Source organism: Rhinopithecus roxellana, chromosome 3, assembly GCF_007565055.1.
Source record: "Rhinopithecus roxellana isolate Shanxi Qingling chromosome 3, ASM756505v1, whole genome shotgun sequence".
NCBI lineage: Eukaryota > Metazoa > Chordata > Mammalia > Primates > Cercopithecidae > Rhinopithecus > Rhinopithecus roxellana.
The window spans coordinates 147,949,310-147,966,717 of NC_044551.1; the positions used below are offsets into that span (position 1 = coordinate 147,949,310).

The following is a 17,408-nucleotide window of genomic DNA, read 5'->3' on the forward strand; positions in this document are numbered from 1 at the left end:
CACCACTTGTTAAATAGGGAATCCTTTCCCCATTGCTTGTTTTTGTCAGATTTGTTGAAGATCAGATGGTTGTAGAAGTGTGGTTTTATTTCTGATTTCTTTATTCTATTCCATTGGTCTATGTGACGGTTTTTGTACCAGTACCATGCTGTTTTGGTTACTGTGGCCTTGTAGTATAGTCTGAAGTCAGGTAGCGTGAGATGCCTCTAGCTTTGTTCTTTTTGCTTAGGATTGTCTTGGCTACGTGAGCTGCTTTTGGTTCCATATGAATTTTAAAATAGTTTTTTTCTAGTTCTGTGAAGAATGTCATTGGTAGTTTAATGGGAATAGTGTTGAATCTATAAATTGCTTTGGGCAGTATCGCCATTTTCATGATATTGATACTTCCTATCCATGAGCATGGAATATTTTTCCATCTGCTTGTGTTCTCTTTGGTTTCCTTAAGCAGTGGTTTGTAGTTTTACTATTATAATATACTGCCATAATCTTAAACATTTGTACAGCAAAATAAGCAATGCATATGTATCTTTCATTAAAATAATGTAATTGAACTCTTATAAAGTATGTTAATTAACAATGAGGAAGAAATAGAATGAGTAGATGGTTATAAAATGCAGCTTTTTATGTACATTTTGATGATTTTATTTGTTAGTACTAGTGCTATGTCTGTTAATACAGCACTTTCCATTATGTATCACTTTCAGATAGAGTTTGAACAGTTGTTTAATTAACCATGACTTAAGATTGTAGGTGAGTGCTTATGCTTAGAGCATTTAATTATTTGTGTTTTATTGGTTTACTAATGTACTTAACAGAACTGCTTTAGCCTGGAGCTCCGTAAAGGAACAGTCACTCAAGTCCAGCTTTGATATAAAAGTTTATCTCACTTATAGTCTTTTTATTAAGCACTAAAAGACAACTAGTTTTGTTTGTTTTGAATTCTGTATTCAAAGGAAGGTGATAATGTTATGATTTCCAGTTTAATTTTGAAGATGAGTATTAGTACAGATACTTTTGTTTTCAAAGGGTATAAATTTTGTAAGTTTTCTCTGAATAATTTTATAAGATTTTTTTACTGTGCTAATATTATTTCTGTTCTGGGAGACCTAAAAGTTGTACTTTTGATGAAAGGTGTTTTCCAGTAATATTTATGTCAAGATTTAAGGAAAGATTGTGTAAAATCTGTAGGCACGTAGCAAAGGAAAAATACTTAAGTGATATTAACCTTAAACATTTTAGATAATTTTCTTTGTTGTTATGTAAAACATTTTAGATAATTTTCTTTGTTGTTATGTATAACAATGCATAAATACAACAAATTGCTTTTAAGTGACTTACTGATTTTTATCTCCTTAGTTTTATTCAATTGAATGTTTTTTAAAAGATAATTTAGATTCACATGAAATTCTAAGAAATAATTGAGAGAGATCTTGTATAATCTTTACTCAGTTTTCCCCAATGGTAATATCTTGCACAACTCTAATACAGTATTACAGCCAGGATATTGACATTGATACAGTCAAAACTGAGAACATTTCTATCACAGGGAGTCTTCATGTTGCTGTTTTATAGCCAAACCGACTTTCTTCCAGATGCTTAACCCTACTCCCAGCCTTTAACCCCTGGCAACCACTAATCTTTCTGTTTCCATAATTTTGTTATTTCAAGAATGTTATATAAATGGAATTATATGGTATATAACCTTCATTTTAGATTATCCATTTTATCATTCTATAATGTCCTTCTCTGTTGTAATGTTCTTTGCTCAGAAGTGTACTTTATCTCATATTAATATAGTCATTGTGTTTTCCCTTGATTAATATTAGCATGTTATGTATTTTTCCATCCTTTTACTTTTAACCTGCCTTTATCTTTATGTTTACAGTGAATTTCTTATAGGCAGCATATCGTTGAGTCATGGGTTTTAATCTACTTTGACAGCCTTTGTCGTTTAATTGGCATACTGATTTACATTTATTCTGTTTATTTTTAAGGCTTAAGCGTCCCATTTAATTTTTTGTTTTTTGTTCTCTCTAGTCTTCCTTTCTCTTATTGTGGGTTATTTCAACATTTTTTAGAATTCCATCTTTGCTTATCTATGGTTAATTTAAATATATCTCTTCATTAATTAAAACCTATATTTTTTGAAATTTTTTAGAGACAGGGTCTCACTCTGTCACCCAGGCTGGAGCACAGTGCCTTGATCATGGCTCATTGAAGCCTCAAACTCTTGGGCTCCAGTGATCCTCCCACCTCAGCCTCCTGAGCAGCTAAGACTATGGGTACATACCCCCATGAATGGCTGAGTTTTTAAAAATTTTTTTATTTGTAGTAGAAGCACGGTTTTGCTCTGTTGCCCAGGCTGGTCTAGAACTCCTGGCCTTAAGTAATCTTTCTACCTTGGCCTTAAGTAATCTTTCTACCAAAGCACGAATATATCTCTATGTATAGCTTTTTTAGTGGTGGCTGTAGGTATGACATTATACATGCATAACTTATCATCTTACCATCACAGTCTACTGGTGTCCTCATGTTACACTTCAAGGGGCAAACTTTTTAGCCACTTACCTCCCTTTCATCTCTTTTTTCTCTCCACTTTATAAATAGTTTTGTTAGGTATGTCCTTTACATGCATTTAGAACCATATCAGTGTTATAATTTTTCTTCAACCATCGAATATAATTTAAAAGACTCAGAAGAGAAGGAAAAACTGTTATATTTACTCATATTTTTCCTTGCCATACTCTTTCTTTCTTCCTGATGTTTGAAGATTCCATCTTTTATCATTTCCTTTCTGTCTAAAGAGCTTCCTTTAGCCATTCTTTCAGGATAGGTCTGCTGATGACAAATACTCTAGTTCTTCTTTATCTGAAAATGTCTTGATTTTCTCCCCCTTCATTCTTGAAATATATTTTTGTTAGATATAAGATTCTCTGTTGATAGTTCCTCTCCATCAGTTGGTCTACTGTGTTCTGTCCTCCATGGTTTTTGTGAGAAATCTGCTGTCATTAGACTTGTTTTTCTGTTACTGGTAAGGTTTCATTTCTCCTATGCTGCTTTCAAGATTTGTTTTTTCTTTGTCTTTAGTTTTCAGAGGTTTTGGATTTCTTTGGGTTCAATTCTGTTTAGGTTTTACTCAGCTTCCTCAATTTGTAGTTTTATTTGCCAAATTTAAAAAGTTTGCAGTCATTGTTTCTTTGAGTTCTCTTTCAGCTCTTGCCTCTGTCTCCTCTCCTTCCAGGATTGATTAATAGACGAAAGGAATGTTAGGTCTTTTATTGTAGTTTCACCGGTCCCTGAGACTCTGTTTTTTAGTTTTGATTTTTTTTGTCCCTAGTCTGTTTTATCTTTGTTGTTCAGATTGGGTAAATCTTGTTCTGTGTTCCAGTTTACTGATTATTTCTTTTGTCCCCCTCTTCTGCTTTTGATCCCATTCATTGTTTTTAGTTTTGGTTCTGGTGTTTGCCAGTTGTAACATTTTTTATTTGGTCTCTTTATCTTCTATTTCTTTCTTTAGACTTTATAATTTTTTTTTTTTTTTTTTTTTTTGAGACGGAGTCTTGCTCTGTTGCCCAGGCTGGAGTGCAGTGGCATGATCTCTGCTCACTGCAACCTCCGCCTCCCAGGGGTCAAGTGATTCTCCAGCCTCAGCCTCCTGAGTAGCTGGGATTACAGGTGTCCACCACCACGCCTGGCTAATTTTTGTATTTTTAGTAGAGATGGGGTTTCACCATGTTGGGCAGACTGGTCTCTAACTCCTGACCTCAGGTGATCTGCCCACCTTGGCCTCCCAGAGTGCTGGGATGACAGGCGTGGGCCACTGCGCCTGGTCTAGACTTTATAATTCTTTGCTAAAACCTTCTACTTCTGTATTTGTTACCAGGATGTTCTCAATTGCTCATTGAAGCATTTTTAAACGATTTTTTAAAAAATAATCAGATCATTCCAATATTTCTATTATCTTGGTATTGGCATCTGCTACTTATCTATTTTTATTCGCTTTGAGATCTTCCTGTCTCTTGGAATGATGAGTGATTTTTTAATTGAAACTTGGACATTTTGGATACTTTGAGACTGGATTTTATTTAAACCTTCGGGTTAACTGGCTTTGTTTGATACCACTCTAGCAAAGAAGGGTGGTGGAAAGAGAGGGGTGCTGTCTCATTACTGCTGGATTATAGCAGAGGTCCACATTCCCTGCTCATCCTCCACTGACACCGCAGAGGGATTGTACTTATTGTTACCATAGGTGAGTGTGGGATTTCTGACTCCCCAACCGTCTTTCTCTGATAGCTGTCTGGCTAGCAGGGATACAAGGTACTGTTCTCTGTGTGTCCTTCCCTGACAACCACCAAGGTGTGGATGGGGCTGACTTTGGTTACTACTAGGTGTGATGCTGCAAGTCCTAACTATGCGCTAGGCCTCCTCTGACATCATGACAGTGAGGAGGAATAAGGTCAGCTTGTCACTAGTGGATGGGCTTAGAAGTCCAAGCTCCTCACTTGGTCTACAATATCAGAATCCTTGTTACCTCTTGGCAGAGATGAAAATCTCAATCCCATCTTTGCCTTTTCTGAGACCACCCAGTGAGGTGGTTGGGGCATCTCAGTACAGCCTAATAAAGGTAGAAGTCTAGGATCACTATCTCAGCCTTTACTGGTGGGGATGGGGGTAGGGCCATAATTTTTATCTGGTGTTCGGCTGCACTTGAGTAGTTACTTCTAGAAGTTTTATGTCTTGCTAGACTGCCCCTTTCCTGGTCCTTTGGCTAGAGAGAGCAGTTCTGGGGGTTTCTTTCATCTGCACTTGTTGCCAGCTTCTGCACTGAGTTTGGGTATATGAAATAAAAAGAAAACCCAGGGAACTCACTGGTCTGTCTTTCTTTGGAACTTGAAGTTCCTATCCAGTTCTCCTTCTTTTTGCCTTTCAAAGTCTTCTTATGTTTGTTTTATATATGTTTTACATGTAGTGTTCTGCTTTTCTAGATCTACTTAGTGAGAGAGATGGGGAAAAGTACATCTACTCCATCTTCCTGGAAGCAGAAAGTGTATTTCAGATACTTGGTATTGGAAGTTACCTCTAAACAGTAGTTAAATTGGATGTATGTGGCTATTATTGTGTTTGTGTGGGGGTTTTTTTGTTTGTTTGTTTTGGGGACTAAATGCCTGTAGGCATATTTTATTGGCAGAGATAAAGAATTCAAAACAAAAACCTGGAATCAACTCCTGTGGATATTTATAAATCTCAAACTGAGACATTTTCTTGACAACTCAGGGACCTAAATAACAACACTAGTTTTTACATGTCAAACTTTACTGTAATTTCTTTTATGTTACTATTCAAACAATGCTCCTCTTTTTTTGGCTCTTTGATCTAGTTACAGAGTGGCTGACAATTTATGGAAATAGTTTTCAGGTTTTCGGTAGTATTATAGGCCTTGTTAAAATCTAACGGTCATGTGTTCCTTTTGAGGGGCTATAGGTATTTCTATAGGGATTTAATAGTCAAAGCTTTACTTTGTAATACAATAGAAGCACATCATCTATAGCACAGTAACTTGTTATAAAATATGAGAAAAATCAAGGCCTTTTTTCAATATAGGTTGTGTAATATTTTTAAATTGCCTAAACAGAAGTATTTTACAGTAAAATGTTATTGTAGATGTTTAAAAGAAAGTTTTCTTTGCCTATATAATATGTGGGTTGTTCAAGGTCTAAAGTAATCTTGGAATTGGATTTGTTTCATTGTAGGGTGATGAATTAGAAGACAATGAAAAGAATTTCTACGAATCTGATGATGATCAGAAGGAAAAGACTGACAAAAGGAAGAAGCCATATACTATGGATTCAGATCATAGACTCTTAATTAGAAATACAAAGCCTTTGCTTCAGAGCAGGAATGCTGCGGTATGTTAAAATCCTTATAAGAAATAATTCACTGGTTTTTAAAAAACAGCAATTAAAAATGCATCAATTTAGTAAGTGAGTCTGTGTGTGCTAATGGAACATTTGTTTGTTTACACACCAAATGACATGTAATGGATAGTTGGAAATGCAGTGTGGAATGTAAGCTATAGATTTAGAGACTTAATGTCTGGGAAGTAATACCTAAATATATTTCAGCCTTCCATAATTTCCAGGTATGCAGAGTTAGGTTTTGATGAGAATACCTGGTTTGGCCTACTGGGCTTCATTTACTTTTTAGTGGTTTTGTTAATTGCTTTTCTTAAAATATTTCTAAGTTGTTTCTCAATTGGTTGGATTATATTAGCTCCTATATAAGGACTATGTATATTTATCAGAGCAGGAATGCTGCGGTATGTTAAAATCCTTATAAGAAATAATTCACTGGTTTTTAAAAAACAGCAATTAAAAATGCCTCAATTTAGTAAGTGAGTCTGTGTGTGCTAATGGAACATTTGTTTGTTTACACACCAAATGACATGTAATGGATAGTTGGAAATACAGTGTGGAATGTAAGCTATTTTTTCTGTATTCAGTCCTCTCCACTTTTTATTTCAATAAAATTTCATTTCATTTAATACCAATTGATCTTAAATTATTCTTTTTGGATGATTTATCCAAACTATTATCTAATGCATTGCTTCTTTTAAAGCCTCTCTAGTCTTGCAGAATGTCCTTCTGGATTTGTCTGATTGCTGCTGCTGCTTTTTATTTTGTTTTTTGATTTTGTTTTTGCTATACCTACTGGAATGGGATGGTTGCATCTTTTATAGTGTCATTTAATTCTTTTATATTCTCTGTTTCCTGTTAACTGGCAGTTATATCCTAGGCTTGACGGATTTTAGTTAAACATGTTCTTAAAGATTTTAACTGAGAAAATGTTCTTAATGAATTGTTCTGTTCAGTTAGTAAAAACTTCAAATACGTGGAATTTGCATTATTTTTTCTGATTCTTGAGAATTTAGAGCTTATAGCTTTGTGTATCCTAGTTATCAGCAACAATTTTTGTCTAATACCTAATAGTTTAGTTTCCAAATCATTATTCAGTAATCATGCCCAGTCATAACAAAAATATTATTTCATGGATGTTGTAAAATATGCTTATATTTTAATGTACTCAGCTTAGCCAGATGCTAGTTAGGTAGCTGTAATCTGCCATCTTAAACTCTACTTTATGAGTGACTCACTATTCATTTAACTATGTCTTAGAAACTGATTTTATAGTTCAAATACTTATGGATCAAAAACATTCTCAAATAGTGAAACAAATAGTGGCAGTTTGTACTTTTTGTCCCAGTTTGTTTGGGTTCCCTGCTTACTTGATGGTGTACCAGATAGAGGTGGTTTACTTTTTGTGTCAGTATATTTTGGTGCTTTGTTTTGGGATGCTGCTAAATATGAGTAAAGGCTAACTTTTGAAGAATTGTGGATAGTTTTTTTTTAACCTCATACTTAAGTTTGTGGAGAGACTTTGAGAATTTCTTTCAGGAAATTTAATATGTCATTGCTATGTAGTTTGTACTGGAGATAGATACTGAAAGCGGAATGTTAGGAGGCTATTCTAACAGTCTAAATAAGGTGACAGCGGCATGAATGGTTAAGAGTAGAAAAGTGTTTATAGGATGCACTTTATTATGAACAGGCATGATGTAACTGTCGAAGGCCTATAAGGTTGTATATTTTTACTCTTTTGATTTTGAAGCTTTGGGAACTTTCTTCATGGCGTTTACAGATTAGCCTATACATGTCGAATTCTGGGTATCAAAGAGACTGTAAACTGTTGGATTTCTAAATACTGAGGAAAAAGAGGCTCATTTAGTCCTTTCGGATTTTGGAGTACCCTCATATATTAGAACAGATGGCATGCCAAGTGGCAGCTAGAATTTTAAAGACTAGAATTTAATCTTGGATTAGATCAGTCATTAATTGAGATTGTTTTATTTTATAAGATTTAAAATTCAGTAGAGTTTATTTTGTAACTAACTTATATTTACAGTTCACAAGTGAGGGAATGAGATATTCTTGCATTTTTAAAATTCTCAACTAACGTTTTAAAGCTATATATCAAACTTGTAAGAAAGTACAAGAAATGGCAAACAGTAAATTTAGAATCTTGTATACTGTATTTTTAAAAACAATTCTTTAGTTTTAGAAGAAACTTTTTTTAACCTCAAACGTTCTCCTGTGCTGTATACTATTTAGGCATATATATTAATAGAACTTTTGCTATATATTTGTTCAAACTTCATAGACCAGGCAGAATTAAATTAATATTAGTGTGTCCTTTGAGCCAAAGGCAGCATTAGTAACATCTGTAGCTATATCTCTACAGTTGTCACTCTGAATCTGAGTGTAGAGGCACTTAGGGGAAGCAGTACTCTTCTGTTTTGAGACAAAGAAATTCGAATCACCCTTTGTTTGTTTTGTTTTGTTGAGACAGAGTCTCACTGTGTTGCTCAGGCTGGAGTTCAGTGGCATAATCTCGGCTCACTGCAACTTCTACCTCCTGGGTTCAAATGATTCTCGTGTCTCAGCCTCCCAAGTAGCTGAGATTACAGGCGTGTACCACCACACTTACCTAATTTTTGTATTTTTAGTACAGATGGGGTTTCACCATGTTGGCCAGGATGGTTTCACACCTGACTGCAAGTGATCCACCTGTCTCAGCCTCCCAAAGGGGTGGGAGTACAGGCGTGAGTCGCTGTGCCCAGTCTTCGAATCACCCTTATAATGGCTTTGAACCAAAAGCCATTTTTAAGGTTCTGTGTTTTTAAAAACAAGATTATTTTAAATGCCACTGCTGTAGATGTATTTGTTTTAATGGAGTTTCTTTAATTGTAACTTAAATGTGCTGAGTTTTCTTTATTTCAGCCTACTTGTTACTGTTGTCCTGGCTTCATTTAGAAAGGCATGCTTACAATTCTTAAAAAGCCCCAGTCTCAGAGCAGCAGCCGAGGAGCATGGGAATTTCGAGTGTCTTGAGCTTTGCCACATACTAGCTGTTAAACCTTGAGCAGGTCATGCAATGTCTCTTTTTTTTTTTCTGAGGATGTATTCATTTCATAGCACTGCTATACATATTGCCACAACCTGAGTGGATTAAAACAACATAAACTTATTCTGTCATATTTCAGGAAGCCAAAAGTCTGAAATCAAGGTATAATCAATATTGGTTCCTTCTGTGCACTCTGAGGGAGAAACCCTCTCTTCCCTAGCTTCTGGTGATTGCCAGCAATCTGTGGCATTGCTTGGCTTATGTATGTATCACACTAATTATCTCCATCTTCACATGGCCTTCACTGTGTCTCTTTTTGTCCTTTTTTTCCTCTTATAAGGACACTTTCATTCAATTTAGGGCTCTTAACCAGCATGATCTCATTTCAATTCTTACATTAATAATTTCTGCAGAGATACCACTTCCAAATAAGATCAGATTCTGAGGATAGAATTGGTCACTGGGGGTGAGGGACACTTCTTCAACTCATTACAAAGAGTAACATTCCATTTTACATCACAGGAATTTGTAGGACTTGGAGGAAATAATGTGTAGGAATGGATTTTGAAGTTGTAGAGTGCTCTGGTGTTCATAGTTCCTGTTATTTTTATGCTTTATCTTGTAGGTGGTTATGGCAGTTGCTCAGCTGTATTGGCACATATCACCAAAATCTGAAGCTGGCATAATTTCTAAATCACTAGTGCGTTTACTTCGTAGCAATAGGTAGGTCATGATTTTATATATGTTTTTTTCTTTCGTATTCCTTCAAAAGTAATGTTTGAACAAATTTAATCTTTCAGGCATTTAATGTATAACTCTGACTATACTTTAATCTATCAATCAGTAAGATTTCATACTTAATGAGATTATTATAAAAGTCTTTATACGTTTATCTCAAACTTAATTATAAATACTGAAATTTTTTTTAACCTCAAGCCCAAAGATACTGAAAATATTTTGTGGCATAATTCTAGGGTGACACTAGTAGCCTAGTATTAGTGCTTGATATTTTTAGGTATGGCAATAATGATGTTCGGGAGTTTTAGTAAATCTGGAATCACTGAAAAACTATACTGAAGTACTATCAGATTGACTTACTCAATGTATTAATACATGGTTTTATATAGAGCAATGTGTATGCTAAGTAATGTAGTTTATGCCAGAATTGCGCTTCCTATAAAGCTGGAATATTTAATTACTCTGCTTTGCTCCACTCTAAAAAGAGAGCTATGTTTTAAATAGCTACTCATTTTAAAGATTGCATACTCTTAGTTTCAGATAGACAGAGCATGCCACCTTCTTTAATTTTACCTCTTTATAATTTAGTGGTTTAGGTAAACAATTCAAAACAATTTATTGAGTTTCCATGACATATAACATGAGAATCACGATTTCAGGTTTAATTCAGACTTTTGTTCTGTGTTTAAGAATACCTTTATTTCAGCTATTTGACATACCTTAGCTGTTTTTCAGTAATTAGTTGTTTTAATTTGAAACAGTGTTTTTCATTGAGTGCTTGTTTCCACTAATTGGGTTGGAAGGAAAGAACCAGGTATTTATTTTTGCCTTTAACTGGAACTTAGTCCACAATTTTAGCTCTTGACTGGCTTAGTAACAAATGAGATGCCATTTCCTTTGTGTATGTATTCTCCGTATCTTTATATCCAGCTATTATTTTTCTCTTTTGTTAGCTCAGTATTTTTTTTTTTTTTTTCCCTATGGCTAGTTCAAAGGCTATCAGAAAGACCTGGAATTGGTCTTTCACGTGAAGCCTTATACCAGATTCAGTTCATTTATTAGATATTTGGATCTAAAAATAACATGACTGCTTTTTAAATCTGACCTTTGCCTTGGGAAGAATGAGTTATTTAATGAGTTTATAATAACAGTGTGGTCATATTTACCCCAGTAACACTAGGAATACCTTCCTTAGATGTGTTGAAAGCAGCTAAAATGTTAACTTTATATTTTAGGAGTATTTTATCATAAAATTTGTTTTAACTATTCTTCATGATGAATCACATGTAATTTATTGGTATTTTGTAGGAAAAGTGCATTAAAATGGTACTTGTCTAAGATTTACTAAAAACTTTTCAATATTACATTTAAGAGTCTCATTCACTATGAAATTATTGCTAATTCTTTTTCATTATTATAGTGCTTACTCAAAGATGTTTCATTGGAACATACACCCAGTGATAATTCTGTTTTGATTTCTAGGGAGGTGCAGTATATTGTCCTACAAAATATAGCAACTATGTCAATTCAAAGAAAGGTATGTACATTCTGAACACATAATTTAAGAGACACGTGAACACATTAGTACCTTAATGTATTCTTGTATTTGTTTTTGTAATCTAGGGAATGTTCGAACCTTATCTGAAGAGTTTCTATGTTAGGTCAACTGATCCAACTATGATTAAGACACTGAAGGTATGTATGCTTTCATTTTTCAGATGCTTTTAACACATTTGTTTTGAAGAGATATTGGAACAGCTTTTAGCATCTGTGGGATGCAGTCCTGCTTTTCAAAAAACATTGATATAGTTAAGGGTTTTTCTTTATACTTTTCAATATTATTATATACTAATTACTGTACTACATTCTGATAATGTAAAGTTAAGCCATGCTACCTACAACTTGATTAACTCACAGATTACTGAAGGAGACAGGCATTTAAATAAATAACTTCGGAGATTGGGTCCAAGATGGCTGAATAGGAATAGCTCTGGTCTGCAGCTCCCAGCATGATGAACGCAGAAGATGGGTGATTTCTGCATTTCCAACTGAGATACCTGGTTCATCTCACTGGGACTGGTTGGACAGTGAGTGCAGCCCCAGAAGGCGAGGTGAAGCAGAGTGGGGCGTGCCTCACTCATGAAGCGCAAGGGGTCGGGGGATTTCCCTTTCCTAGCCAAGGAAAGCCGGGACAGACTGTACGTGGAAAAATGGGACACTCCCACCAAAATACTGCGCTTTTCCCAAGGTCTTAGCAACCAGCAGACAAGGAGATTCTCTCCCATGCCTGGCTCAGTAGGTCGCACGCCCATGGAGCCTTGCTCACTGCTAATGCAGCAGCCTGAAATCAAACTGCGAGGCCGCAGCCCAGCTTGGGGAGGGTCGTCTGCCATTGCCGAGGCTTGAGTAGGTAAACAAAGCGACCAGGGAGCTTGAACTGGGTGGAGCCCACCGCAGCTCAGCAAGGCCTGCTTCCTCTGTAGACTCTGACTCTGTGGGCAGGGCATAGCTGAACAAAAGGCAACGGACAACTTTTACAGACATAAACGTCCCCATCTGACAGCTCTGAAGAGAGCAGTGGTTCTTCCAGCTCGGTGTTTGAGCTCTGAGAACATACAGACTGCCTCCTCAAGTGGGTCCCTGACCCCCGTGTAGCCTAACTGGGAAACGCCTCCCAGTAGGGGCCAACAGACACCTCGTATAGACAGATGCCCTTCTGGGATGAAGCTTCCAGAGGAAGGACCAGGCAGCAATATTTGCTGTTCTGCAGTATTTGCTGTTCTGCAGCCTCCACTGGTGATACCCAGGCAAACAGGGTCTGGAGTGAACGTCCAGCAAACTCCAACAGACGTGCAGCTGAGGGACCTGACTGTTAGAAGGAAAACTAACAGAAAGGAATTGCATCAACATCAACTAAAAGGACATCCACACCAAAACCCCATCTGTAGGTCACCAACATCAAAGACCAAAGGTAGATAAAACCACAAAGATGGGGAGAAACCAGAACAGAAGAGCTGAAAATTCTAAAAACCAGATCACCTCTTCTCCTCCAAAGGATCGCAGCTCCTCACCAGCAATGGAAGAAAGCTGGACGGAGAATGACTTTGACAAGTTGACAGAAGTAGGCTTTAGAAGGTCGGTCATAACTGACTTCTCCGAGCTAAAGGAACATGTTCAAACCCATCTCAAGGAAGGTAAAAACCTTGAAAATAGTTAGACGAATGGCTAACTAGAATAAACACTGTAGAGAAGACCTTAAGTGACCTGTTGGAGCTGAAAATCATGGCACAAGAACTTTGTGACACATGCACAAGCTTCAATAGCTGATTCGATCAAGTGGAAGAAAGGGTATCCGTGATTGAAGATCAAATTAATAGAGCTAGAGGACAAGGTTATAGAAAAAAGAGTAAAAAGAAATGAACAAAGCCTCCAAGAAATATGAGACTGTGTGAAAAGACCAAATCTACGTTTGACTGGTGTACCTGAAAGTGACGGGGAGAGTGGAACCTATTTGGAAAACACTCTTCAGGATATTATCCAGGAGAACTTCCCTAACCTACCAAGGCAGGCCAACATTCAAATTCAAGAAATACAGAGAACACCCCAGAATACTCCTCGAGAAGAGCAACCCCAAGACACATAATTGTCAGATTTACCAAAGTTGGAATGAAGGAAAAAATGTTAAGGGCAGCCAGAGAGAAAGGTCGGGTTACCCACAAAGGGAAGCCCATCAGACTAACAGCGGATCTCTTGGCAGAAACCCCACAAGCCAAAAGAGAGTGGGGGCCAATATTCAGCATTCTTAAAGAAAACAATTTTCAACCCAGAATTTCATATCCAGCCAAACTAAGCTTCATAAGTGAAGGAGAAATAAAATCCTTTACAGACAAGCAAATGCTGAGAGATTTTGTCACAACCAGGCCTATCTTACAAGAGCTCTTGAAGGAAGCACTAAACATGGAAAGGAATAACCGGTACTAGCCACTGCAAAAAGATCCCAAGTTGTAAAAACCATCGATTCTATGAAGAAACTGCATCAACCAATGGGCAAAATAACCAGTGAACATCATAATGACAAGATCAAATTCACACATAACAGTATTAACCTTAAATGTAAGTGGACCAAATGCCCCAATTAAAAGACACAGACTGGCAAGTTAGATAAAGAGTCAAGACCCATCAGTGTGCCGTATTCAGGAGACCCATCTCACATGCAGAAACACACATAGGCTCAAAATAAAGGGATGGAGAAAGCTGTACCAAGCAAATGGAAAGCAAAAAAAAAAAAAAAAAAAAAAAAAAAAAACAGGAGTTGCAATCCTAGTCTCTGACAAAATAGACTTCAAACCAACAAAGATCTGAAAGCCATTACATAATGGTAAAGGGATCAATTCAACAAAAAGAGCTAACTATCCTAAATATATATGCACCCAATCCAGGAGCACCCAGTTCATAAAGCAAGCCCATAGAGACCTACAAAGAGACTTAGACTCCCACACAATAATAATGGGAGACTTTAACACCCCACTGTCAATATTAGATCAACGAGACAGAAGGCTAATAACAAGGATATCCAGGACTTGAACTCAGCTCTGCACCAAGCAGACCTAATGGACATCTACAGAACTCCCCACCCCACATCAACAGATTATACATTCTTCTCAGGACCACATCAAGCTTATTCTAAAATTGACCACATAGTTGGAAGTAAAGCACTCCTCAGCAAATGTAAAAGAACAAAATCACAACAAACTCTCTCACAGCACAGTACAATCAAATTAGAACTCAGGATTAAGAAACTCACTCAAAACCGCACAACTACATGGAAACTGAACAACCTGTTCCTGAGTGACTACTGGGTAAATAATGAAATGAAGTCAGAAATAAAGATGTTGTTTGAAACGAATGAAAACAAAGACACAACGTACCAGAATATCTGGGACACACTTAAAGCAGCGTGTAGAAGGAAATTTATAGCACTAAATGCCCACAAGAGAAATCAGTAAAGATCTAAAATCGACACCCTAACATCACAATGAAAAGAACTAGAGAAGCAAGAGCAAAAAAATTCAAAAGCTAGCAGAAGGCAAGAAATAACTAAGATCAGAGCAGACTGGAAAGAGATAGAGACACAAAAAACCCTTAAAAAAATCAATGGGCTGGGCGCGGTAGCTAACGCCTGTAATCCCAGCACTTTGGGAGGCTGAGGCGGGTGGATCACGAGGTCAGGAGATCGAGACCATCCTGGCTAACACAGTGAAACCCTGTCTCTACTAAAAAATACAAAAAACTAGCTGGGTGAGGTGGCGGGCGCCTGTAGTCCCAGCTACTCCCGAGGCTGAGGCAAGAGAATGGCGTAAACCCGGGAGGCGGAGCTTGCAGTGAGCTGAGATCCGGCCACTGCACTCCAGCCTGGGCGACAGAGCGAGACTCCATCTCAAAAAAAAAAAAAAAAAATCAATGAATCCAGAAGCTGGTTTTTTGAAAAGATAAACAAAATTGATAGACCGCTAGCAAGACTAATTAAGAAAAGAGAAGAATCAAATAGATGCATTAAAAAATTATAAAGGAGAGATCACCACCAATTTCACAGAACTACAAACTACCATCAGAGAATACTATAAACATCTCTACTCAAATAAACTAGAAAAACTAGAAGAAATGGATAAATTCCTGGACATATACACCCTAAACCAGGAAGAAGTTGAATCTCTAAAGAGACCAGTAAAAGGCTCTGAAATTGAGGCAATAATTAATAGCCTACCAACCAAAAAAAGGCCAGGACCAGACGGATTCACTGCTGAATTCTACCAGAGGTACAAAGAGGAGCTGGTACTATTTCTTCTGAAACTATTCCAATCAACAGAAAAAGAGGGAATCCTCCCTAACTCATTTTATGAGGCCAACATCATCCTGATACCAAAGCCTGGCAGAGACACAACAAAATAAGAGAATTTTAGACCAATATCCCTGATGAACATCGATGCAAAAATCCTTAATAAAATACTGGCAAACTGAATTCAGCACATCAAACAGCTTATCTACCACGATCAAGTTGGATTCATCCCTGCGATGCAAGGCTGATTCAACATACGCAAATCAATAAATGTAATCCATCACGTAAACAGAACCAATGACAGAAACCACATGATTATCTCAATAGATGCAGAAAAGGCCTTCGACAAACTTCAGCAGCCTTTCGTGCTAAAAACTCTCAATAAACTAGGTATTGATGGAATGTATCTCAAAATAAGAAGAGCTACTTATGACAAACCCGCAGCCAATTATCATACTGAATGGGAAAAACTGGAAGCATTCCCTTTGAAAACCGGCACAAGACAAGGATGCCCTCTCTCACCACTCCTGTTCAACATAGTATTGGAAGTTCTGGCCAGGCCAATCAGGCAAGAGAAAGAAATGAAGGGTATTCAGTTAGGAAAAAAGGAAGTCAAATTGTCCCTGTTTGCAGATGACATGATTGTATATTTAGAAAACCCCATTGTCTCAGCCCAAAATCTCCCTAAGCTGAAAAGCAACTTCAGCAAAGTCTCAGGATACAAAATCAATGTACAAAAATCATAAGCATTCCTATAGACCAAGAACAGACAAACATAAAGCCAAATTATGAGTGAACTCCCATTCACAATTATGATAAAGAGAATAAAATACCTAGAGATCCAACTTACAAGGGATGTGAAGGACCTCTTCAAGGAGAACTACAAACCACTTCTCAACAAAATAAAAGAGGACACAAACAAATGGAAAAACATTTCGTGCTCATGGATAGGAAGAAGTAGTTAGTGATAATGGCCATACTGCCCAAAGTAATTTATAGATTCAATGCCATCCCTTTCAAGCTCCCAATGACTTGCTTCACAGAATTGGAAAAAGTTCATCTGGAACCAAAAAAGAGCTCGCATTGCCAAGACAATTCTAAGCAAAAAGGACAAAGCTGGAGGCATCACCCTACCTCACTTTATACTACAAGGCTACAGTAACCAAAACAGCATGGTACTGGTACCAAAACAGAGATATAGATCAATAGAACAGAACAGAAGCCTCAGAAATAACACCACACATCTACAGCCATCTGATCTTTGACAAACCTGACAAAAACAAGCAATGGGGAAAGGATTCCCTATTTAATAAATGGTGCTGGGAAACCTAGCTAGCCATATGTAGAAAGCTGAAACTGGATCCCTTCCTTACACTTTATACAAAAAATTAATTCAAGATGGATTGGAGACTTAAATGTTAGAGCTGAAACCATAAAAACCCTAGAAGAAAACCTAGGCAGTACCATTGAGGACATAGGCATGTGCAAGGACTTCATGACTAAAACACCAAAAAGCAATGTGGGATCTAATTAAAGAGCTTCTGCATGGCAAAAGAAACCTCCTTCAGAGTGAACAGGCAACCTACAGAATGGGAGAAAATTTTTGCGATCTACCATCTGACAAAGGGCTAATATCCAGAATCTACAAAGAACTTAAATAAATTTACAAGAAAAGCCAACCCCATCCAAAGTAGGCAAAGGATATGAACAGATACTTCTCAAAAGAAGACATCTATGCAGCCAACAGACATATGAAAGAAAAAATGCTCATCATCACTGGTCATCAGAGAAATGCAAATCAAAACCACAATGAAATACCATCTCACACCAGTTAGAATGGCAATCATTAAAAAGTCAGGAAACAACAGATTCTGCA

The 17,408-nt window shown here is 36.9% G+C and overlaps 1 protein-coding gene across 3 annotated transcripts in view; it reads left to right on the top strand.

Moving 5' to 3' along the window:
• AP3B1 (adaptor related protein complex 3 subunit beta 1) overlaps window positions 1–17,408 on the top strand; it is a 305,763-nt gene that overhangs the window by 118,599 nt on the left and 169,756 nt on the right. For all 3 annotated transcript variants that reach the window (XM_010356679.2, XM_010356682.2, XM_030927327.1), the window contains exons 8-11: window positions 5,751–5,906; window positions 9,584–9,681; window positions 11,179–11,233; window positions 11,320–11,391. In XM_010356679.2, the coding sequence (XP_010354981.1) occupies window positions 5,751–5,906; window positions 9,584–9,681; window positions 11,179–11,233; window positions 11,320–11,391 (381 nt within the window). The remainder of the gene's footprint in view (window positions 1–5,750; window positions 5,907–9,583; window positions 9,682–11,178; window positions 11,234–11,319; window positions 11,392–17,408) is intronic.